The sequence below is a fragment of the Cucurbita pepo genome, chromosome 1 (assembly GCF_057944985.1).
Source record: "Cucurbita pepo subsp. pepo isolate OVF chromosome 1, ASM5794498v1, whole genome shotgun sequence".
Taxonomy (NCBI): domain Eukaryota; kingdom Viridiplantae; phylum Streptophyta; class Magnoliopsida; order Cucurbitales; family Cucurbitaceae; genus Cucurbita; species Cucurbita pepo.
In genome coordinates, this window is record NC_141798.1 from 19,011,721 (window position 1) to 19,034,908 (window position 23,188).

A 23,188-nucleotide genomic window follows, 5' to 3' on the forward strand; every position below is an offset into this window, starting at 1 on the left:
CTTATTGTTCATATTTTGCTCAATATTACCGTAAAGAGGAGGTAGCTGATACCAAATTCAAGCAAAACATGACTAAGAAAGGCTTTTTAATCATGAAATGAAATATTCTTTATAAGGGTGTGAAAACCTCTCTCTAGTAGATGCGTTTTAAAAACTGTGAGGCTAACGGCGATATGTAACGGGTCAAAGTGGCTTGAACTGTTATAAATAGTATCACATTGGCCCCTTGTTAGATATAAGGCAGTGTGCCAGTGAGGACATTGGCTTTGGAGGGAGGTGGATTGTGAGATCCCACATTGGTTGGAGAGACCGAGGACATTGGGGTAGTGAGCCAACGAGGATGCTGGGCCCCAAGGGAGGTGGACTATGAGATCTGAGGCAGTGTGCCAGTGAAGACGCTGGCCCCAAAGGGAGGTGGATTGTGGGCCCAAGGGAGGTGGACTATGAGATCTGAGGCAGTGTGCCAGTGAAGACGCTGGCCCCAAAGGGAGGTGGATTGTGAGATCCCACATTGGTTGGAGAGACCGAGGACATAGGGGCGGTGTGCCAACGAAGACGCTGGGCCCCAAGGGAAGTGGACTGTGAGATCTGAGGCAATCTGCCACTAAGGATACTGGCCCTGAAGGGAGGTGGATTGTGAGATCCCACATTGGTTGGAGAGACCGAGGACACTGGGGTGGTGTGCCAACGAGGACGCTGGGCTCCAAGACAGGTGGACTGTGAGATCCGACGTTGGTTGGAGACACTGAGGACGCTAAACTCCAAAGAAGGTGGTTAAAAAAGGGAACTAAACATTCATTATAAACATGTGAAAACTCCTTCCTCCTAATTGACGCGTTTTAAAACTACGAGGTTGTCAGGTAATACGTAACGGGTCACAGACAATATCGTATGCGATTGTGCTGTTACAACAAGTGGACAGAACAAGAACAAAAACAGAAGGAAATGGTGTGGCGTGCTTTGAATCCATGAAAAGAAAACACAGAAACCAACGTTGTTTGTCGGTGGGATGTTCACATGAGCTAAGCTCACAGCACCATCTCTCCAAAAGTCAAACCAACCAAACCAACCAACCAAACAAGAGGTGTCTTCCAAGAAAAGGCAAACCCAAACCCTAAGGCTGCCTTTATGGACTCTCTCACTCACATGGATTTTCTCCTCTCTTTTTTTAACGCCAAAATCTCATTGGGGTTCTAAAAAAAAAAAACACATCTTTTTTATTGTTTAACAAAACCCAGATCCAAGAATCCTCCATGGGGACAGCACCTGTACTTCAAAGTCAACTTTCTAAACATAACTTTTTTAAATTACTAGTTTAGCCCTAAGAAATACGAAATTTAAACGCTTTATAGAGTTAAACTACAAGTTTAATTAGCTCCAAACGAAGACCGAGTTGGAACAATTTCAGGGTTAAATTATGATTTCTTACTTAAATTAACAAATGTATTAGAAATAAATTTTAATTGGGTATAATATGACATCAATCTTTTAATTTTGTGTTTAATAACTCATGAATAATTTAGACGTATTTTAAAATCACTTTTTTTTCGGGAATCTCCCACCTTTATGCATTTTCTCTCCTCCCTCTTTATTTAACAAATATGATGTCGGGAAAGTTTTTAAAATTAAATTACAAGTTTAGTTCTAAAAAATATGAATTATAACGCTTTTTGGGTTAAATTACTAGTTTAACCCTAAGAAATACGAAGTTTAAATGCCTTGTAGAGTTAAACTACAAGTTTAATTAGCTCTAGAAGAATACGGAGTTGGAACGATTCCAAGGTAAAATTATAATTTCTTACTTCAATTAACAAATATATTAGAAATAAATTTTAATCGGGTATAATATGACGTTAATCTTTTAATTTTGTGTCCATAAATAATTTAGTGATCTATTTGATACCAATCTGAAAATTTTAGACATAAAATATTTTCGAGTGTTTAAGTCAGCTCAATTATCCTCGTAAACAATTGCTCATATGATTCGATTCCTCGTTGGCCTGAAAACCCTTTATTTTTAAAGAAACTTTGAATGTGATGGCCCAATAAACTATAGCATGAGACATTCGTGAAAAAGTATATAATGTTTAATAATCCAAGAGGGATATTGTATTTGATTATTATACAATAAGATATTTGGAGAAGAAAAAACATTAGGGTTTAGACTTTACACCAAAACATCATATTCAAATAACAAATGTCAATTAGGATTAATGCACACAAAAATAATCTTATGTTAAATCATAAAAATGTCTGCAACTAACTATATTTAAGTTTTCCAAAATATAATTTTTTCAGTTATATTATATTTAATGCTTTTATTAAAATAATATTTTTTAGCCCGATCATAGCTCAACTAATATTTTTTAATTGAAACCTTAATTTTATTTATAGCATACACTTGATGCACTATTTTTTTTTTTTTTTTTATAGAAAAAAGTACTTGATCCTTTTTTATATATCTAAGCGGTTATTATTATTTTAGTTATAACGTTTAAAAGATGTTTTTTTTTTAACACAAATAATTCAATTTAAGATCGTAAATATGCAAAGTGAGAGTAATAGAGATGGAAGAGGGAGAGTGATTACTATATAATCTTTAAAGATTAAACGATAACAAAGAAATTAGAATTAAAGAATGTCAACTAAACATGTTAAATGATGACATTATCGATATGACCAATATTGAAGAACTCGACATTATAATTTGCTTAAGTGACTTATGATAAGCGACTCGAGTCAAGTCAATCTTGTTGATACGATGTCAAACCATCGTTTCAAGAACCTTAGCGAAGTTTAGGCTCAAAGTTGTTCGCCTTTCTACGAGGTCGCTATAGCTTTTTTTTCTAACGAAGATTCGATCGTCTAACTTTTTAAGTTGTAAATACAAAACTTTAATCAATTAAACTGTCTTGACAAATCTTCACAAGTAATTAAAAACGAGTTATGAGAGAAGAAAAACAACCTAACCGAAATGAACTATGAAAACAAATTGACGAAAGAATGTTATCCTATCAAATAAAATTAACCATCATCAACATAAGAATGCTACAAACAATACAAAGATTGCAAATGACATTTAAAACTAAAACTATTACTTAAAATTCGGTATGATTTACTCATCACATAATCTACATATATCTTACTAGATTCATAGCTATGGTGGAAAGAAGCCCAAAACCTAACGATGATGAACGAGTTACTCGAGACCTAAAAATCACCGACATATTATTCTCCAATTTAAAGGGCAACATGTAGAGTAATTATTCGATTCTTCCAATTCTCTATAAGATAGCAAGAAAAGGCACATGGTGTTCATATTGAATTGCAGAAGAAACCAATGAAGAATCACCTAATGATGTAGACATTTCTCTTACATCCAACAAATAAATGTTATTGTCATAATAAAACAATACATACTGATTAAAAAAAAAAATGTTCCATGACGTTGACCCTTGGTGATGACTATGAACCTCACAACTAATTAAAAATCAGGCCTAGTTCTCATAGACCCAGCTTGCTCTTTCCTGGCAGTAATACTCGACACTTTGTTTAAAGTTTCAAATGGACAACTTAGTATAACACACATATATAATCTTTTTTTTTTAAGAACTTAAAAAATAGATCAAAATTATTCATTTGCAGACAGAATTCGAATCTTCAAACAATGATTCTGTGGCCTCCATCCTAATTATTCAAATAAATGAGGCAACAAGGAAAGTAATAGAAAAAATCATAGGATCGAGAATGACAGTTCATCTCTAGGACCATATTGTTCCATTGTCGTCTATATAGTTTTTTCAAAATGAAAACACAAAACCAAACAGGCCTTAGAACATAAATATAATAGAAGTTACCACACATATAATATCACCGAATAAGCAGTTTGATTGCATTACATGAAACTTGCGAGTTTGATTCTGAAACAGTCATAATAATATATGCTTATTATAATACAAATTAAACAGGGAACCCCGTACCACATCATTGAGCTGGCTAACGAGAGAGTGAAAGCAAAGCCCACGTATGGCTTTCCATGCCCTGCATCAAGTGAACAAAACAGGCAAAATCAGCGACCATGTACAAGGCAACTTTTTCCAAGTGGAAAGCAACCATGCGTAGTATCTTAAGCCTGATACATGCCATAAAATATCATTATAATGCTAATGAAAGGAGTTCAATGCAATATTTGACCGCAGACCAGGCAAATAATCGATGATACCAACCATATGTAGTTGTGTTCTTAACTAGAAGAGAACACATTCATCCAGTAAGGCTTCCTAAATGAAGAGTCCAAAAGAAAAACTTCACCTCCTTAAGAAATTTTCTTTCCAAGTAGAGTTGCAATCGACCAGTCCTAGTGTCCCAATAGTTTAGAGTGCTTTGATTCTTTTTTGAAAGAGATTTAGAAATGGAATTTTGACTAAGATTTCTCTATTTGTTGCAAATCCTCACAAGTTTAGCCATTTGGAGGGGTGAAGTTATCTCCAAATCAGGGAGAGAGGGAGAGAAAGTAAGGGATAACGAATTCTAACTGTAAATCAGCGTTTGAGGCATTTAGAAGAACTTTCCCCACCCACTTGTCTCTATTTGGTACAAAATAGTTGCCAGAAAAATATCCCCTCCACATTGTTCGTGTGTGGCTCACAGATGATCTTCATCTGGTTCATATGGCAGAAATTTTTAGCTACTTTCTGGCATTTCCTTGATGTGGTTTCAAGAAAAATGGCTTTAGTGAAACATGGCATAAGTGAATATTAAGTTGTACCAGCAAAGATGCAGTTTTCAATGTTATTAAATGGCAAACCTTTCGGGAGAGTGAAAACCTTGAGGGGATAAATACAGGATGATTCATTATTATGTTTTCTAATAGGCCTGAACGGTGGATGTTTTGAGGAAACTGTTGATTAAAGGTTGCAACGAGCAAGCTTACTGATAACTCCACCATACAAAAAGATAAGGAGGTAAATGAATTTCATTGGTAAGGTACAAGGATATAAAGAAAGCCTTCCCACCAATAACTTTTATCAGGTAAAAACAGTTTTGCAAGATCCATTAGATTATTGATCATGGATGATGAATGACTCATTATTTGATCCAACATGGTTATATAAGACACCATGGTCAATCCATGATTTCATCTTTAAATGACTTGGAATTGTTATGAAAGAACTAGTTGAACAAGAGCAGGAGACTTCGCAACTTAATTCAGAAGCAGTCCCCTACATGGACGAAGTCAAAAATTTATTTTTCCAAAAGCTTTCCACTTAGCCGTCTTGACTTTGGGAACTCTACAAAGGACTTCCTATGTCACCTAGAATGAACCATTCTCCAAATAAAGACATAATGGACACATAGATAGAGAAATGAGCAAATTGCTACAACAACACAAGATTCATCTAGACTCTAGCACCTTTGTTTTCACCAATTCCTTTGATATCTAATCTGCAACAGCTAAAGCATGCATAATCAATCATAAATTAATACTTATCCACAAAAAAGAAAATTGTTAACTATATGTACTTTCACATTAAAAGTGTTCTTTCTCCATTAGACTCTGTCATCATCAAACTTCAATTGGCATTTTACAGTAACAGGAATTGGAAGTACGAGGAAAATCTACAAGATGAAGATATTAAAATCTCTACTGCAAGACAGATTATAACAAAAATTGGCAAGGTTCTCGATTATTTTTACATCTCTACTCTAAACAACCAGAGTTGAATAACCGCAACAAAACGTCGCCCTAAAAGGCTATCAAACAAGATTATAAAAATACCACACTTTCTCTCTTTATCCAGTTCAAACTTCATGGATGGAATCATTAATTTCATAACGGAGTAGGACTCGAACATCAAAATCTCAAAAATCATAACCTTCAACACAAAGTTCCAGGAAAAATCCAACATGATAAAAAGAAATAAACTTCATTCCATACAAAAATAAAATATCCAGAGCGATCAGAAAATTACTTAATTGTAGTAGAGTTCAAGGCCCATGCCATCGTGGACTTCGTAATCCCTCAGAGTAATATGATCCTTGTAGATATTGTACCATTTCTGAATCCGAATCTTCTCGGCTCTAGTCCCAGTCTGAGCAGCCACAAGCTTCTTCAAGTCGCCGATGGTGTCGTCCTCGTTGCACTTCACTCTCACCTTCTTCCCCAGACGATCGTTCAGCACCACCTCGATCATCTTCTTCTTCTTCTTCCTCTTCTTCTTTCCCCCAAGAAAGTAAAACCCTAGGTCGTCTCAGAGTTCAACAGAGCAGAATTCCAAAGTAAAGAGAGAATTTTCGTACGCGTTCATTTTTTATAATATATTTCTACCGCCATGGAAAACCCGGGTCAATGGCGTTGACTCGGTCATCAAATAGTTGAATAGAATTCATACGACGTCGTTTCACTTTCATACCCATTTAATTAAATGGCACGAGACCGAATAAATATGTAATCATAGGTCGAATATTCCTTTTTTTTTTTTCATTTTTGATAAAAGTTTTTTATATATAATTTTCACGTTATTATTATTTTATTTTATTATGTAATATAATTATATATATATATATATATATATATATATATATATATATATATATGTATGTATGTAATCATGAGGTCTCGATTTGCCCCAGCTTGGTGAATTTCATTTCCGCGCAACGACATTGTTTGTATGCCCCTTACCGTTCTAGCTCAGTGTTTACAACGGCTGGGGAGGCAGTCGTAGAAGCGAAGCCTATCTCCACACCAACCATCAAATACGACCTTCTCAAAGATTTAGAAACTCTTCGATCGTCTTCATGTGGCATCTGTGTCTGACATGTTGGATGACATCGGCTAATTTAGGGAATGATTATGAATTTTATAATCAAATAATACTATCTCCATTATTGGTATGAGGCCTTTTGAGAATACCAAAGCAAAGCCACGAGAGCTTATGCTCAAAGTGGACAATATTATACCATTGTGGAGAGTCGTGTTTATCTAACTTGGTATCAGAGCTATGTCATAAACTTAGTATTGTGAGCCTCGAAAGCATAGTAAAAAATGACTAAAACTTCAAAAGAAAATAAGTCGAGCCTCGATTAAGGGAGACGTATTTTGTTCGAGGGGAGGTGTTGGATGAAAGTCCCACATCGGCTAATTTAGGGAATGATCATGAGTTTTATAATCAAATAATATTATCTTCATTGGTACGAGACTTCTTGGTGAAGCCCATAACAAAGACACGAGAGCTTATGTTCAAAGTGGACAACATGATACCATTGAAGTCTCTTAATTGAGATGAATGAACACACCTGAATTCATTTGAATCATTTTGTTGGTTAACTAAAAATAGTGAGCCACAAAAAAATCTCCAACGATACTAAAGAATAAAAATCAGGCCAGTTCTACGAAGCCAAGTATTTATTAATTTAAAGCCACCAGAGAACAGGACGGCGGAAGAAAGTTGGGAATCCTTGCTAACTCCGCACTGCTGAGTAGCTTCTCTAGCTCAATCTTTCTTCGAGGAGAAACGAATCTCTGCTCTCTCAATGGCAGGTACAATTCGTTTTCATATTCTAACGCTACTTTTTGTTGGACAATCTGGAATTGGTATAATCGTATAATTTCCCCGACATTTGTTTCTTTCTGATTCGGTTTCAATTCTGAAAACCACTATGCAATCGATGGTAATCGAGTCTGGGATAAATCAGTCGTTCTGTGACGTTTTCGTTGAAAACAATTATATCGATGTGCAAAGTGAAGAGTATTATTAAGCTTTTGATTTAATTTCTTGTTTGTTCGTCGATTTTTCTTCGCCAGAAAATCGTCTGTGATTGGATTTTGAAATTGGGCAGGAGTTTAAAATAGAAGTGAGCTATGAGCTTTATAGTTTTTTTTTTAGCATAATAGATGTGGAGGTGAGAATTTGAATTTTTGATCTCAAGGGAAGGAATAGATTCTTTAACCCCTGAACGATGCTCATGTTGGCAGCCTAGGCTTTATAGTTCACATGGAATCTATTTTGAGATTTGGGTGGTAGATTAGCGTTTTGACAATCCTTTTCAACAGGCTTTTATTGTCATGACCGATCAAAGTTTCTGCTTATAGTTTTGCTCAAATAGCTGCTCTTGATTCTGCATCGCTTCAGATTTCTCAAACCAATCCATGTCGAGTTTCTTCCCGTATGAAATGAGGAATTGAATGTAGCAAAAACTAGTAAAATTTCAGCAAAAGGACCCTCACAGTTTCACTCCATTCCCAGACCATATTTTTACAGTACGGAGATGTTAAGCTTCGATGTGTAGCCGACGAGATTTGAATGATTTTAGACCATACTCATGGCTTGCTCCTTTTTAGTTAACGCAACAAAAACGGAGGAGAGGCATGTAACTAATTGTTATAAAATTATTGTATGTGTTAACAAGGAAGCCCGAAGGCTGTTCCAAACCTGTCAGGGAAGATGCCAACCATATTAAGATTAAGTTTCCTCTGTGTTTGTAGCCTAAATAAAATGCTCAATGGCCTGAAGCTTCCACTTCAGGAATAATGTGACTGTTAACATTATAGATTAATATTCTATGAATACTGAGTCTACAAATTGTAAATTTCTATGCAGCAATTTCAGGGAAGGTTTTCCAAAATATTAATCTATCACAGTGCTACCACCAGTCTAGACAGTTCAGCGACCAATATCGAAGGGACTGTTTTTCCCGTTTTAACTTGCTTCCCTTTGATGGAGGGAAGGTTGCATGGACTGGCACGTCATCCATGCAGCTGCGCACCTTTTCCACACACCAGATAAATTTTATTAATCGAGGACCTGTTCACTGCAATGGTCTGTTCTAGACTCTCACTATCCAGGTTGACATCAAGCGTCAAACCACCATGTTAGACATCCTCTAGGATACATTTGTTTTCCTTGATTCCTCTCATGCATCACGTTTGCTTGCATTTTCTGGTTGGCTGTTTTTCATTCAATTATTATTTTTTGTTTGACTTTGGTTATTTATGATGCCAATTCGTATCTTTTGTTTATGCTTTTCAATTACTCAAATTTTATAGCATTGCCATCTGAAGCATACTTGTTTCCCTGATCTTGTTGCAGCTGCTCCATCTACAATCTCTTCTCTTGATAATATTGATTTCCAGAAGCTTCAAAATGGAAGGTACTAAAAATTGCCTCCTTTTGCCTATTCTGTGTAACCATCTACATGTACTACCACAGTTCTTATATTTTATAAAATAATTGAGATATCATCTTGCCATTAAGTCAAACATGTGAAGTTTTTATGCATCATGGAGTGGTAGGAGGACTTAATAGCACGGAATGTCCTATTTATGTTCCTCTTTATTTGGAGAAATTATCAAATATTAGTCTCCTTCCCAAGATTTTGTAGCTGGTTTGTACTGGCTACCAAATTTCAGAATGTTGCTTAACTTGCAGTGATATTCGAGGCGTTGCTGTTGCTGGTGTCGAGGGAGAGCCTGTGAATCTTACTGAATCAGTTGCAGAAGCAATAGGAGCTGGCTTTGCTGCTTGGTTATTAGAAAAGAAAAAAGCTGATGGTTCACGACGCTTTAGAGTTTCTATTGGACACGACTCACGAATTTCAGCTGAAAAGTTACAGGTATTTCTCCTCCACTTGATGTTTGGATTTAATAATTCTACATTGAATTATTAATGTACTCAGCTAACATTTGGACAATTAAAAATTTGTGTGGTCTCAATGTACCAATACTTCAGTCGTTCTTGTTTTTTTGTTTCAAATCAGCTCCTTGATATTTCTCATGCTTTATGAGTATTGCTTAAATATGTAAACTACAATTTGATGTTCAGTTGACTGAAATATCCAGACATTGACAGATCCCATCCGCCCTGATTTTTTTTTTCTTTCTATTTTGTTAATATTATTTTTACATTTCTGACATCCCAATTAACTTTCAGGATGCAATTTCTCAAGGTATAGCTGGTGCAGGGCTGGATGTTATTCAATACGGGTGAGTTGTATTCTCATGCCAATATTGTTGTTGCTTTTGAAGATAAAATGATAATTCTTATGAGAAAAAGTATAAGATGATAAAATATATTGATTTTATTACCTGTATGCATCTTGTTTAAATTTTTGACACGTAATTCTGAAGATTGAAATTTTTGTTTCATAGCCACCCTTCTCTCTCTGATGAGAAACCATAGAACAAAAATCAATAGTGGCTACACAACAAGGGTCCAATCAACCGGACAGTGCTGAAAAACAAAATAATAATAATAATAAGAGAAAAATCAATAAAGGAAACCAAAAATACACACAAGCAGTCACATGCGAATCTTAAAAAATGTAATTATCATGCCTCTACTATTTTGGATAATCGGATCCAGCTTCTTTATATTTTCGAGTCTACTGACATTATCTAAGGACTAGATGAGTACAAGGACGAATATTTTTTCTCCTTGGAACTGTGATGCTGGTGCTCCGATTTGTGGGAGACTTATATTTGGTATTTGCTCTTCTTTTATAGATTAGCTTCTACACCAGCTATGTTTAACAGCACTCTTACTGAAGATGAAGCAATTTTTTGTCCTGCTGATGGATCCATTATGATAACAGGTAAACTGCTACACATTAAAAAATCTCTGATTATTGGATTTTAGAGAAAATTTATGGTGGATTTTCAGAAAGCTGAGTGGCTCCAATCGATAGTGCTGTGTGACAACTACAAATTTTAATGTAATGCCCTCATTAAATTTCTATTAGAGATGTGAAATGAAATCAGAGTCCTAGGGGAACTCTAATTGCCCTTTTAAAGCATTGAAAGGAACCACATAATTGCAAAAAAAAAGTAAAGACTAAAAATTTCATGCTGTATTTATCTTTTTTTTTTTTTTTATCCATGCGAAACATGCTAACAAATCACAAATATTGTTATTTTGCAGCAAGTCATTTGCCGTTCAACAGGAATGGGTTCAAATTTTTTACAAATGCTGGTGGGCTTGGCAAAGCTGACATTAAAGACATTCTGGGGCGTGCTGCAGAATTCTATAAAAACCTGAATAATAGAGATGATTTGATAAATTCAAGGGGGAAAGGTTCTGCAACAATAGAGAAGGTCGATTACATGAGTGTCTATGCATCTGATTTGGTGAAGGCAGTCCGTAAAGCTGCAGGAAATAAAGGTACAATCATCTAAATTTTTCATTGTGCTGAAATGGATATGGAAATTAAAGTTAATTGGTTGGCTTGGTCATGTCTATTTCTTAAACTTCAGAAAAGCCCCTGGAAGGATTCCATATTGTTGTTGATGCTGGAAACGGTGCAGGAGGATTTTTTGCTGTAAGTACCGGCCCTCGAGACACCTGATTTTTAATCAATCCTTTATTTCTACCAGTAGTATGAAGCGTTAAGATTAATTTTATTCCTTCGTTTTTGAGCTTGTGGTAACTTCTTCTGCTTTTGCCTTTTCACAATCTTGTTTATTTTTCATTTTTAATTCCATATAGAATTGAATGTAAACAATAATAAATGTTCTTCTATAGTTCTGTTTTTGTTGGTTGATTCTAATGAAGGTTCTCTATGTTTTCTTTGTTTCGTATTTATATTTAAAATTTCCTTCAATCCTTTGTGATCATGAACAATGAAGAACAAGAACAATAAGTTATTGTTGTGATCATTGTAAAAGCTCTTACAACCATAGTATAGTTGCTTGGCCTAATTATATCGTCAGAAATTGAACAGATACTAGATCAAGAAAATTAGACTCTGACAAATCCTTAATTCCAATCTCTCATCAGGCGAAGGTGCTCGAACCACTGGGCGCAATCACTTCTGGTAGTCAGTTCTTGGAGCCAGATGGTAATATTTGGTTTGGCAAAAGTTAGGTCCAGCTTTCAAAATTGTTTGCGAAAATTAAAAAAGAAAAATATTTTTGTGCCAGGTTTATTTCCAAACCATATCCCAAATCCTGAGGACAAGACTGCAATGAAAGCTATAACAGAGGCTGTCCTTCAGAACAAAGCCGATTTAGGGATCATCTTTGACACTGATGTTGATAGGTAATGATCAATGTTGTAACAATCGTGGTTGCTATTAATGCTTACAGGTAATGTTCGAAAAGTTTTTATGCTATGCCCTAATTGTTTTGAATCATCCTTTTGTCCAGATCTGCTGCTGTGGATTCTAATGGACGTGAGTTCAACCGGAATCGCCTAATTGCCTTGATGTCTGCTATTGTTCTTGAGGAGGTATTTGTGTATCAGCTCTCTGAAGGGCTGTTGTCTTTAATTCGTAAAAGCGGTCACAATACACTTTTTATTCAATTTCGTTTAGCTGTTTATTTATGTTCTGTTTTCCTCCTTCCCAGCATCCTGGAACAACTATTGTTACAGATAGTGTGACTTCTGATGGTCTAACGTTGTTTATAGAGAAGAAACTTGGTATGAAGGATTCCAGAGCTTTTTGAACTTGGTTATATATTTGTCTCTAACTCAACGTTTCTTCAGGGGGAAAGCATCACAGGTTCAAAAGAGGCTACAAAAATGTGATTGATGAAGCTATTCGTTTGGTAAGACTGACTGTTCTACTCTATTCTAATGCCATGATTGGTGTGATCAATGAGTTTCTCAAGGAAATAGCCAGAAAGAATGAATGATTTCTAAAAAGCATGCCACAGATATGACATGACACGACGACATGCCATTGTCTAGAAAATAGACCATGAACACATTAGGAACACATTTTCTTCTATGGTATGCATATGTATCGATTTATGGGCTTACGTTTACTCCTTTTACTGAAGAGTATCAATTGTTGTCAGTTGTCATTTTGGGCCTGACTATCTGATACATTCAACTCTCATCCTGCCCGGTATAACCTTTGTAGTGAAATAATAAAATATTGATGATGTAGAATTCTGTCGGCGAGGAGTCACATTTGGCTATTGAAACCAGTGGTCATGGAGCTCTCAAGGAGAACCATTGGCTTGACGATGGCGCATATCTCATGGTGGGTATTTGACACAGCACCCCACAAACTTACATGTACTAATCTAATTTGTCTCTTTAGCTCCATTGTTTCCTTCAACAATACAAGGATGAATCTCAGGTCAAAATTTTGAACAAACTTGCATCAGCAAGAGCCTCAGGATTGGGTGGCGGAAGCCAAGTTTTGACAGATCTGGTGGACGGTTTACAAGAGCCTGCTGTTGCTGTCGAGTTGCGATTAAAAATAAATCAAAACCATCCAGACCTTCAAGGAGGGTATGCATATGTGATTTTGTTTTATGAGACATTCTTCTCTTGATGCTTATGCACAAAGTTACTGATAAATTAATGCTTACAGACCCTTCCGTGATTATGGAGAAGCAGTGCTGAAGCATGTTGAGAATCTCGTTGCTTCTGATCCCAAGCTTCTGAAAGCTCCTGTTAACTATGAAGGGGTAAGTTTAGACTTGTCTCCTGGATAAAATCAATTTAAATTATGCTTCATCAATGATGTTTCCACGGTTTCAGTCCTCGATTTCCCATATGGTAAATTGGTGTTTCCGAAATTTCTACACTCCGAAAAATGAAAAACAAAAAAACAGGAACTTTTGTCGAACACTTTTGTTTTTCACTAACTGGAAATGAGAAATAATGTGAGAGTATCAAGAATTAATACTCATGGATGTAAATGATTTGTGCAAGGTTTAACAAATCTTTCCACTCAAAAACAGGTTCGGGTTTCTGGATTTGGCGGGTGGTTCCTTCTGAGGCTCTCACTGCACGATCCGGTTCTTCCTCTTAACATCGAGGTAAACCATCCATATCTAAGTTGCTGTCACCATTCTGGTATGCTTTTTTTGCAGCTAGTAAATTGTGAATGTTGTGTGTTCTAGGCACCAAGCCATGACGATGCCATAAATCTCGGCCTCGCAGTCCTTGCTGCTGTAAAGGAATTCCCTGCCTTGGATACATCTGCACTAGACAAATTTGTTCAAGTATGAATAAGTTCCTGAGGAACACGAGCTCTATAATTTTCAAATTCGATGTTTCAAATATTCCCGAAAATTGCATTTGCTTCTCAATAGGTTTCAATGTTTTTTTACTTTCCAGGCATGAACCAGAGATTTTTCTCCCAAAACTCTCTAAATGATATACCAGTTGGTGATAACCATTCCTTTTCCTGCCATTCTAATGCCATATTCTCAGTTTCTGTTTGTGTGCTACACTTCAAGTTATATTTATATAGTTCATACATATAATCATTTTATTTAATGCGACTCTAAAAATTGGGTTAGACCATTTGTTAGAATTTCATTTTTAAAGCGTCAATGAATAATTTTTGTGTGTGTGAAGATATCAACACAATGCTTTTAGATTATTAGAGCAAATTCTTAGCTTATTTTGAATCAGAAGTTCATAGAAGAATTCCACATAATGTAATTAATCATACAAACTTTCTTCAATCTATACAAGCTGTTCTAAGCCATCCTACCTTTTCTGCTTTGTTCAGGAATGATAGTTTCTATAGGATTCCTTCCCACCCTTATTTTCATCTGCGGATAATGGTTGAAATGTCCTTTGAAGTTCTAAATTGAGGTTGGGTTCTTCAGAAGCTTCATCATGAAGCTGTACTTGATGTCTGGAGAGGTCTTTGGCTCTGGCCAGTTTGCTCCTTCTGGTACTTTTATGCTTTTGAAACCCTGACCTCTATATAGCTTTGTAGCCCCGGGATTGCTCGTATCACAATGCAACGCAATCGCTCGGCACCCCCAGTTCCTGGCTTCAGCTTCTGCCTTCAGTATTAGCTTTTTTGCTATTCCCTTACGTCGAAACTTCTCACGAACTGCTACGTTTGATACGTATGCGATCCCTGTCCTGCCACAAAAGATACATATCGATTATTGCATTTGCATTGATGTACAGAACCATTTCGAAAGATCAGAATCTTGAAACTAGATCTTTCAAAGGCTGATGATCGAAGCGGAGCCGAAAACTAAGCATGGAGATCAAATTTTCAGACAAAATTACTCGAGGTCAGCTCTTTCTTTACAGGAAATTTATCAGTGAACTGTAGTGATATTGATGTTTATTAACAACTAACTAGTAATGATTGTATGTGAATGGTTTGTTTGCTAACTATGGTATAAATATGGATCAGATACCTACATAAAGACATAAATTCATTTCATCTCATCAGTCAAAGCTTCAAAAACAAGAGAAATGGATCCTGGTTAACATTAAATCTAACTTTCCTGCCTCACTTGAAGAATCTAGCTGAGTTTAAGCTAAAGGGTATTGTTCTTGTTCCTCTCCTAGTCCAATGATCAAAACATAAAGGAACATCTAGATTTGATACCTGAAATCTACTACACTCACCTTCTTTGCCGCATGGGCCCTTTTCTCGGAAGGAAATCGGCGACGGTGTCGACGGTTAATATTCCAGCAACATAGCCCTTGTTGAGACTAACTTTACCATCAAAACTTCCAAGCTTGAAATCTTCAGGTCTAATTAGGAGTGTTTCATTTTCAGAACCACCAATCACAGCAACCAAACAAATCCTCCTGCAACCATTTGGCACAGACAATCCAGATAACATAGCCACAAGCCTATCAATCCTCACCACAAAATCCAATGGAAACGAGTATTGTGGGAAGAAGGAGCTGCAATGAGTCTCTGCAACTTCCCAACAGTCCTCTATTCTTGCCTCTCTAACTGTTATCTCAGGAGATACAGTTGGAAATAGACCAAAAACTTGACTGGCTTTACAAACTCCTGCAAGGAAAACAACCAAATATCCATTTCTAAGCTCGAAAGTTCAGAATTCCATCTGTCTTCTTTGGCTTTCCCTTTCGGGCTTCCCTTCAAGGTTTTTAAAACGCGTCGGAAGGTTTCCACACCCTTATAAAGGGTGTTTTGTTCTCCTCCCCAATTAATGTGGGATCTCATAATCCACCCTCTTTGAGGGCACAGCATCCTCGCTGACACTTGTTCTTTTCTCCAATCCATGTGGGATCCCTACCAAATCCACCACATTCGGGACTTAGCGTCTTTACTGACACACTGCCTCGTGTCTACCCCCTTTGGAAAAATAGTCTCCTCCCTAGTATATCGCCCGGTGTCTGGCTCTGATACTATTTGTAACAGCCCAGGCTCACCGCTAGCAAATATTGTCCTCTTTAAGTTTTCCTTATCGGGATTACCCTCAAAGATTTTAAAACGTGTATGCTAGGAAGATTTCCACACTCTATATAAGGGTGTTTCGTTCTCCTCCCCAACCGACGTGGGATCTCAAAATAAAACTCACAACAGCAACCAAATTCTGATCGATGGGAATTAGCAGATGAAGGTAAATTAACAAACAAAAGAATAAGAATCAAAGAAAAACCCATAAAAAGAAGAGATCCACCTGGGCCTGATTTGGGTAAAGAACGAAGAGAGACGCCATGACCAAGAGCAGATGTGTTTGGATTGAAGCTTCTGGAAGAAGAGGGTCCGAGGGAAGTGTACGAAGAAGAAGAAGAAGAAGATGAAGAGAGTGTTAGCCCTAAGTTAATGGCCCGCATTTCCAGAGCGATCCGATCCGATCCAATTCCTTCGCTGGTCTGGTCTGTTCCTCAGCAATTGGAGATTGTTTCGGAATTGGGTTTATTGGGTAAAGGATGCAAAGGATCAGCCGGCGATAGAGCCGGCACGCGAGTGATCGACGACGGAAGAAACGGTGGTTGCCGCCGTAGCATCGTTCATTCCGATGAAGAGAAGAACCGAAGCTCACCCAACTCCAAGTTGAAAGGCGCTTGTAGTAGGAAACGTCTTGGTATTAGTCAGTCATCCACGTGAAGAAGCTACTACTCACTCTCTTTGGTCAAATGAAGATGTGGATAACTCTTTCTCATCATTGAAGAGTTTTGAATCTCATGACTTCGAATAAAATCTGTGGTTCAGATGCACTTCAAATTTATAATTTTTATAACACTAAATTAATAAAAAAAAAAAATAATAATTTAACTTTATTTTTTTTAATAATACCTTTTAACGTATTCGACAGTTAAAATATCTATTCGTAGCCATTAGTCCCAGGTTCGGAGGAGACTTCAAGTCTACAAAATGAGTTCAGTCTTCTCTAAATCCACTTAGAAATTTGAGTCAACAGAATGAGTTGGGGTCGCAGTCCGAGATCTACCTGCTTCACATACAAGTAAACGATAGAGGGGACTTTGAGTCCACCTAGTAAATTCGTAGACGGTTCAAGATCCACTTACTCTGTATATAGTTATACAATGGAAGGGACTTCGAGTCCTTTGAATGAGCTCACATGAGCTCGAAGTCTTTTGAATGAGCTCATTTGGTAGGCTCGGAACTTGAATGAGCTCATTTTGTGGACTCGAATGAGCTCGAAGTCTTTTTGAAACCTACCTACTTTGAATATGAGTTTAGTTAGAAGGGAAGCTGGTATGATTTCATTGGTGAGCAAATTTGGATGTCTGGTCCGGTCGGGCCGGTTCGGAAAGGAAACCATAAACCGGGTCGATGCAAATTCATAGAAACGCACTCATCGATTGACTACATTGGCTTGCTTTATCGTTTCGCATCTACTTCTTCTTCCTGTGTGTGGGGCGTTGGGTGAATCCAATCCAGTTTTGGCGCTCTTTCATTCAGGATCGACGAAGAGGAGCTGAATCTCTTCGTCTCGCTCTCGTCGATTCCAATTCGGAATTCCATGGCCGCTCTTCACAGCTCCTCCTGCACTGCTCCGGTCAAAAACGGTCTTCCTCCTCAGGAACTCCTCGACGATCTTTGTAGGTCAGTTCTTCAACTCAACTCAACTCAACTCTCTCACTAGTTTTAGTGTTCGTACTTGTTGTTGAACTACTCGATAGTGTGCTGCGAGTATCACATTCTTTTCAGGTTGACTGACTTTTTTGCGATGTCTTATTACATTCTACTGGTTTCTGTTCTGCCAAACGATTGAGAGCTTCCGTTCGATCGTAATAGCTAGAAATTGAAAAATAAAAGTAGTACGTTTAGTCGCAAGAAATTGTCCTTGAAAACGACAATGAAGCATAGGGAGTTGAATTTTGGACTAGGAATGCGGTTTAGAGTTGATCGGCTACACGGAGATTTCTTTTATGGATGTACATTTGGTTTTTTTTTTTTTTTTTTCTCCATTGATTTCTCTTCTGACTTAGCTTTAAAATGCTTGATGTTGCGCAATCTTCGTTTTTGACGGCGAGTGTGGTTAGTCCATGATTTTTGTTATGAGGAGCTTGTTGGCACATTTCTGAACTGACAGTTGGATGGTTTTACGCTCGAAGCAACACTATGTTCTTTGATGTAACAAAGGTGAAGTTATTGTGATTGTGTGTAATGATGAGTGATAATGTTGGAGGATGGTTAATGTTAGGGAAGAGGTCATGTAAGATGGGGAATAGACTTTAAATCAGGCATTTTGAGCTCAACGAAGGGTTATGCGATAAAACGAGCTCTGTTGGCTTAGTGTTTTGGTGGACCTTACTGTTAGAATAAAGTTTTCAGAACTGACCGAGTAAGAAATCTTTCTCGTAGTACAGAATACATATGAATTTCTTTTAGGTAAATAAGTTGTTACTCCAACAAATATTGTTGTTTCCTAGGCCCATTACATCCTTAGTCTTTGTATGCGATATGATCTTCATGGATCTTCAATTCATTCTCCATTAGTTTTCATATTTCTAACCAGCACGATGCTCTCTGAATCTCTTTTCCACCTCCATTATTTGCTTCAACATTTCATTGTTTTGTGTTGATTTTCTGCAGTCGGTTTGTTTTGAATGTGCCGAAGGAAGATCTACAGTCATTTGAAAGGATTCTTTTTCTCATAGAGTATGCACATTGGTTTTATGAAGACAATTCAGTGGAAAGAAATCCGTCTTTAAAGTCATTAAATCTGAAGGAGTTCACTTCGTTACGTATCCTGCATAGCTGTGCAACCAATTGATTATGGGAAAATAATAGTGGGAGTCCTCTCTCTCTCTAATGATGATTAATACTTGTTAGTAGTATACTTTATTTTTTTTCTTCTTAATCCAGATTCACGTGCCTTTGTTGTCTTCGATTCTGCACATTCTTGTTTCTCCTTATTAGATATCAGTGTTCAAAAGTTGTGATGTCTTAAAACCATATGTCGCCCATATTGATGATATCTTTAAAGACTTCACTTCATACAAGGTTCGAGTTCCTGTAACTGGGGCAATCATATTAGATGAGACCTCTGAACGGGTGAGCTCTTGTTAATGAAGCTCAGCACACTTTAAAATTGTTTAAGCTATATTTTCCCACATGATGTAAAGGAAGTTGACACTGTCCCCTTTTATTTCTTATTGGCAATATACAGTGCTTGTTGGTGAAGGGGTGGAAAGGATCAAGTTGGAGTTTTCCACGAGGTAAAAAGAGCAAAGATGAGGAAGACCATGCTTGTGCCATTAGAGAAGTAATCTTGATTCTCTTTCTCCTTATTTTTGGCATTCTTATGTAAATTCTACTTGGATAGTAACTGCAAAACTCACTTTTTGTTTAACGAATTAGCTAGTTAGATGCTATTCCATTTCCCTCCGTAGGATCTGGCCAAGAAAGATTGAATCTTGGTTTGATATTTTACTTATCGATGGTGAAAAGTTTCTCTGTTACCGTCAACTTGTTCAGACATCAATTTCCTGTGCAGTTATTAAATCACCTACTGTGTCTCCTATAAACATAAGATCTCCCATGTGAACGCAGGTACTGGAAGAAACAGGATTTGACATTACAAATCTTATCAACAAATCTGAATACATAGAGGTTATATTTGGACCGCAAAGGGTGCGGCTTTACATCATTGCTGGTGTAAAAGATGATAATATCTTTGCCCCACAAACTAAGAAAGAGATCAGTGTATGTGTTTTCTCTTACCTCAAAATATGTTAGAATTTTAGTTTGGATCTACATCGATATCATTGCTTCAGAAGTGGGGATATCTCATCTCTCCTTTTTGTATGTTCTTCCAAGCAATATTCTTTTGATTCTTATCACAAAAAAGCAAAAATGAAAAAAAGAAGAAGAAATTACTAGTTCTGAGATACTAATATTCTTCCCGTAAAAAAAAAGATGTCAATATTCTCATTAGTTGATAGAACTCTCTTTTCTCAATGCTGTATTTATTTTATGCCATATCAAAACTCATGCAAAGGTGATGCTATCGAAAAAGAATGTGCTGATGAATCTTTGGTTTAGTCTTTTTTTTTTCACGATTGTGTAGGCTTTCATCAGGTCTTTTGACAGCCTTTGATTTGATTGAAAATTCAAGCATTTGTAATATGTAGCATGGTTAATTACTTTAAAATGTCTTGCTGCCAACCTGAGCATGACTTACTAGTTAAGACATTTCTACCTCCCTTAATGTAAGATTCGTAAATTTTAATCTCCACCCTGTTTTGTGATGTAATAATCTTAAAAATGAAAAGTATTGTTCTTGTTAATGAAAGAAGGATGCGTTGATGAATCTTGAGTTTAGTCTATTCCTTTGCAGCATTGGCTTCCATAAAAAATCACGTCTTTGTTTTTTAGTATTAAAATATGCTGTAGGTTTGCTCCATGCATGTAAGAATTTTGAGATTTAATAGCTTTTGGTTAAAAGCTTTAAGATTTAGCAACAAACACTCTTGGCTATCCTGAACTTTTAAATTACCATGTTTTTGCGTTTCATAACATGTCAACTCAATGGGCTGTAATACTGATGAACATATAATATTTTTGGATTCAACTTAGAGGTTTGGCTTTAGAATTCCTTTTGGATCCCTGTCTGAAAAATTAAACATCCATTGCCTATAAATTCTTTTGCATGTCGGTGGTAGCTTTCATTTTGAACTGAAGTGAACATGGCTTTCGCAAATTTTCTGGGTATCTTAGGAAAAGGGTGAAACGTGTTTAAATAGTATTGAAGCTATTTTAGTACGGTATGATTGTAATATCCTTCTTTTTCTTCTCTCTCTTTTGGTGATGGTGGGGGTGGGAGTGTTTATTGATGCTATGTTTTCAATGGAATCTTTTGTAGTTGAAAGCATGCACTTAACTATTTGTAAACAGGAAATTGCATGGCATCGACTTGGTGATCTTGAACCAGCTGGTGATAATGTAATATCTCGTGGGATGAACGGTCTCAAGCTTTATATGGTTGCTCCTTTTTTGGCGTGAGTACATCTGTATATTCTTAATGATTTCTTCCACATCGTTAACGAATGGTGTTCTAAAGGATCAGCATCTTCTTGCAGATCTCTGAGGTCATGGATTTCGACACATCAGCCCCCTGTAGCTTCAAAACCTGATGTGTCAATAAGAGGTTTCTTTTCTTCACTCATGGATTATAAGATTTTGCACTTATTATCAGTACGAGTTCGCTTCTGATTTCCAAAGATTTATTTTTCTCAAATCAAGTTATAGGCATCCAAATTCCAAGCCAAAACCCAAAACCTTTACACTCTCTTAATTGCATAAACTTCCTTCCTAGTTTTTATCAGACCAATCTGCCAATATGCCTTTCTGAGTTTTGCTAATGGAGTCTGTTCTTGTTTTTCAAGGATTAACCGTATGGAAGGCTAAGAACAGCTCGATAGGTAGCAGCAGTACAATCGTGATAGAGAGCCAATTAAGTAAACCAGACATGGATGTTCATGTTTCCACCCCCGACACGGGTCCAGGCAAGAGCTTCAGAAACTTCAAGTTTGATACTGCCTCAATCATACAGTCCATGGAAAGAGCCTTTTCTTAAAAGTCTTCTCTAAGTCTTCTCTAAGTCTTAAAAGACCTTTTGTCTTAGTTGGTACATGCTTAGACCCTATAGATATGTCACAAATTACTAACTAATAGTAATAGAAAAAAAAAAAAAAGAGAGTGAACATAGACTGAGAGAGAATGGGCAAGTGATTTGGTCTTCTCTACCGTCCTCCATGCCATTTTGGACATAAAGTAATGGTTTAGAGTGTTCTTATTTTGTGTGAAATTTGCATATTTCTGTAGTCTATACAAAAGTGTTGATGTGGAAATGTCTGTTGATGAAAAAGGCTTCAACGATCACATTATTAGAGTTGCATCAGTTTGGTGTTGTTGTGGTGAGATAGAGATAGAGATAGAGAAATCACTATTTGATATACTTTGCCAGCTAGATTGCAACGACAGGTGTCGGGTTCGTGGGAGTTCTTCATTATATGGCACATGAATTTCCTGTACAGAAACATGGATGTAGTAGTAATGTCTTGGACTTTGGTGGTTTCTTTAGTTTTTTTTTATCAGTTTGGTTTCGTACTCTTGTGGGGTGAGCACTATTTTTCATCCATTAGAAGACATGCTCGTGCTCTTCCCCCTTTTTGATGGCCCCTACCCTTTTCTTTCTTTGTCACTCACATTTTGCTAGTTATGCAGCTTTTATATATATATATATATAATATATATATTGATATAAGTCGAGTGAATAGATTTATAAGAATAGTAATCCAAAACCAACTCCGAATTCAAATAAGAATTGAGTTATTATTTAGTTGCTTTTTTCTTTTTGAAGAAAATGGAATTCGGAAATAGGGATGAATGAGATCATTTAGAGACATTAATACTGTTGGTTTGAAATGATCGAAATGATTTTTGAAAGGTATATTTAACCGACCGAAAGTACTAATAGCGTGTTTTTGAAGAAAGTTGAAAATTGGGGTTTAATGGTGTTTTATTTTTAGAATTTTTGAAATAAATTCTAATTATAAAACTGTTTTTTTATTCTTGTTGAAAAGTCATTCAAACTCATATTCAATATTTTTTTTGAATTTTTAGAATCACTTTTATTTATTTAGTCAAGAAAATTTTAGAACTACTTTTAATAAAGTGAATAGCATCTTTTGAATTTTTAGAATCACTTTTAAATGTTTTCTCAATAAAATTTTTCGAATTACGTTCATTAGAGTAACTTATTTTAAGCCTTTCAAAAAGTTACCAGACCTACTTTCGGGTATTGGCCTATGTCTAGACACGTGGTAAATTTACTTCACCGAAAGTAAAATGCTTTTCACTGCGAAGTCGGTGACGCACTGACAGCTCACCATACTGTTTGGCCTTTCTTATAACGTGGCGTTATTCTATTGGATGGGTGACTCAAAGACGGAGGTGATCGTTGGTCTGTCACTGTCCAGACTAAAATACCAAATTACCCACAAAAAAGAAAAGAAAAAAATGT

The 23,188-nt window shown here is 36.4% G+C and overlaps 4 protein-coding genes across 7 annotated transcripts; 2 read left to right on the forward strand and 2 right to left on the reverse strand.

Moving 5' to 3' along the window:
• Positions 1 to 3,806: 3,806 nt before the first annotated feature.
• On the reverse strand, positions 3,807 to 6,291 carry LOC111808931 (ubiquitin-like protein 5). The gene is made up of 2 exons (XM_023695298.2): positions 5,973 to 6,291; positions 3,807 to 4,041 (listed from the first exon to the last, which is right to left on the reverse strand). The coding sequence occupies exon 1, from the start codon at positions 6,192 to 6,194 to the stop codon at positions 5,973 to 5,975; it is 222 nt and encodes a 73-aa protein (XP_023551066.1). The 5' UTR covers positions 6,195 to 6,291; the 3' UTR covers positions 3,807 to 4,041.
• Positions 6,292 to 7,381: 1,090 nt separating this feature from the next.
• Positions 7,382 to 14,979, forward strand: LOC111800976 (phosphoglucosamine mutase family protein). 3 transcript variants are annotated; one of them, XM_087123165.1, is made up of 19 exons: positions 7,382 to 7,540; positions 8,601 to 8,819; positions 9,090 to 9,150; positions 9,429 to 9,612; positions 9,930 to 9,982; positions 10,502 to 10,590; positions 10,917 to 11,156; positions 11,249 to 11,313; positions 11,772 to 11,832; positions 11,915 to 12,032; positions 12,140 to 12,221; positions 12,341 to 12,413; positions 12,480 to 12,541; positions 12,886 to 12,981; positions 13,081 to 13,235; positions 13,318 to 13,414; positions 13,691 to 13,768; positions 13,853 to 13,954; positions 14,883 to 14,979. In XM_087123165.1, exons 1-19 carry the CDS (start codon positions 7,534 to 7,536, stop codon positions 14,907 to 14,909), a joined length of 1,869 nt encoding a protein of 622 aa, XP_086979291.1. In that variant the 5' UTR covers positions 7,382 to 7,533; the 3' UTR covers positions 14,910 to 14,979. The 3 variants fall into 3 exon arrangements, with proteins under 3 accessions (XP_086979291.1, XP_086979295.1, XP_023540689.1); XM_087123169.1 differs by lacking the exon at positions 8,601 to 8,819 and having other exon boundaries at positions 14,883 to 14,977; XM_023684921.2 differs by lacking the exon at positions 14,883 to 14,979 and having other exon boundaries at positions 13,853 to 14,145.
• On the reverse strand, positions 14,314 to 16,873 carry LOC111801046 (GCN5-related N-acetyltransferase 4, chloroplastic-like). The gene is made up of 3 exons (XM_023685016.2): positions 16,367 to 16,873; positions 15,336 to 15,732; positions 14,314 to 14,834 (listed from the first exon to the last, which is right to left on the reverse strand). The coding sequence occupies exons 1-3, from the start codon at positions 16,521 to 16,523 to the stop codon at positions 14,546 to 14,548; spliced, it is 843 nt and encodes a 280-aa protein (XP_023540784.1). The 5' UTR covers positions 16,524 to 16,873; the 3' UTR covers positions 14,314 to 14,545.
• On the forward strand, positions 14,883 to 22,239 carry LOC111801024 (mRNA-decapping enzyme subunit 2). Of its 2 annotated transcripts, none has more exons than XM_023684994.2 (8): positions 14,883 to 14,992; positions 18,754 to 18,905; positions 19,088 to 19,215; positions 19,331 to 19,426; positions 19,714 to 19,866; positions 21,058 to 21,161; positions 21,243 to 21,310; positions 21,549 to 22,239. In XM_023684994.2, exons 1-8 carry the CDS (start codon positions 14,931 to 14,933, stop codon positions 21,737 to 21,739), a joined length of 954 nt encoding a protein of 317 aa, XP_023540762.1. In that variant the 5' UTR covers positions 14,883 to 14,930; the 3' UTR covers positions 21,740 to 22,239. The 2 variants fall into 2 exon arrangements, with proteins under 2 accessions (XP_023540762.1, XP_023540752.1); XM_023684984.2 differs by lacking the exon at positions 14,883 to 14,992 and adding an exon at positions 17,514 to 17,760.
• Positions 22,240 to 23,188: the final 949 nt, after the last annotated feature.

Excerpts from the sequence above, each read along its gene's own strand:
- LOC111808931 (XM_023695298.2), bottom strand. The coding sequence starts at position 6,194 with ATGATCGAGGTGGTGCTGAACGATCGTCTGGGGAAGAAGGTGAGAGTG.
- LOC111800976 (XM_087123165.1), top strand. Across the intron at positions 9,983-10,501 it reads CTGGATGTTATTCAATACGG|ATTAGCTTCTACACCAGCTA; the intron begins GTGAGTTGTATT and ends CTTCTTTTATAG. Across the intron at positions 12,414-12,479 it reads GTTTATAGAGAAGAAACTTG|GGGGAAAGCATCACAGGTTC; the intron begins GTATGAAGGATT and ends ACGTTTCTTCAG.
- LOC111801046 (XM_023685016.2), bottom strand. The coding sequence starts at position 16,523 with ATGCGGGCCATTAACTTAGGGCTAACACTCTCTTCATCTTCTTCTTCT. Across the intron at positions 15,733-16,366 it reads TTTACCCAAATCAGGCCCAG|GAGTTTGTAAAGCCAGTCAA; the intron begins GTGGATCTCTTC and ends TTTTCCTTGCAG. Across the intron at positions 14,835-15,335 it reads GGGCCCATGCGGCAAAGAAG|GACAGGGATCGCATACGTAT; the intron begins GTGAGTGTAGTA and ends CTTTTGTGGCAG.
- LOC111801024 (XM_023684984.2), top strand. The coding sequence starts at position 17,678 with ATGGCCGCTCTTCACAGCTCCTCCTGCACTGCTCCGGTCAAAAACGGT. Across the intron at positions 17,761-18,753 it reads CTCCTCGACGATCTTTGTAG|TCGGTTTGTTTTGAATGTGC; the intron begins GTCAGTTCTTCA and ends GATTTTCTGCAG. Across the intron at positions 19,427-19,713 it reads ATGCTTGTGCCATTAGAGAA|GTACTGGAAGAAACAGGATT; the intron begins GTAATCTTGATT and ends ATGTGAACGCAG.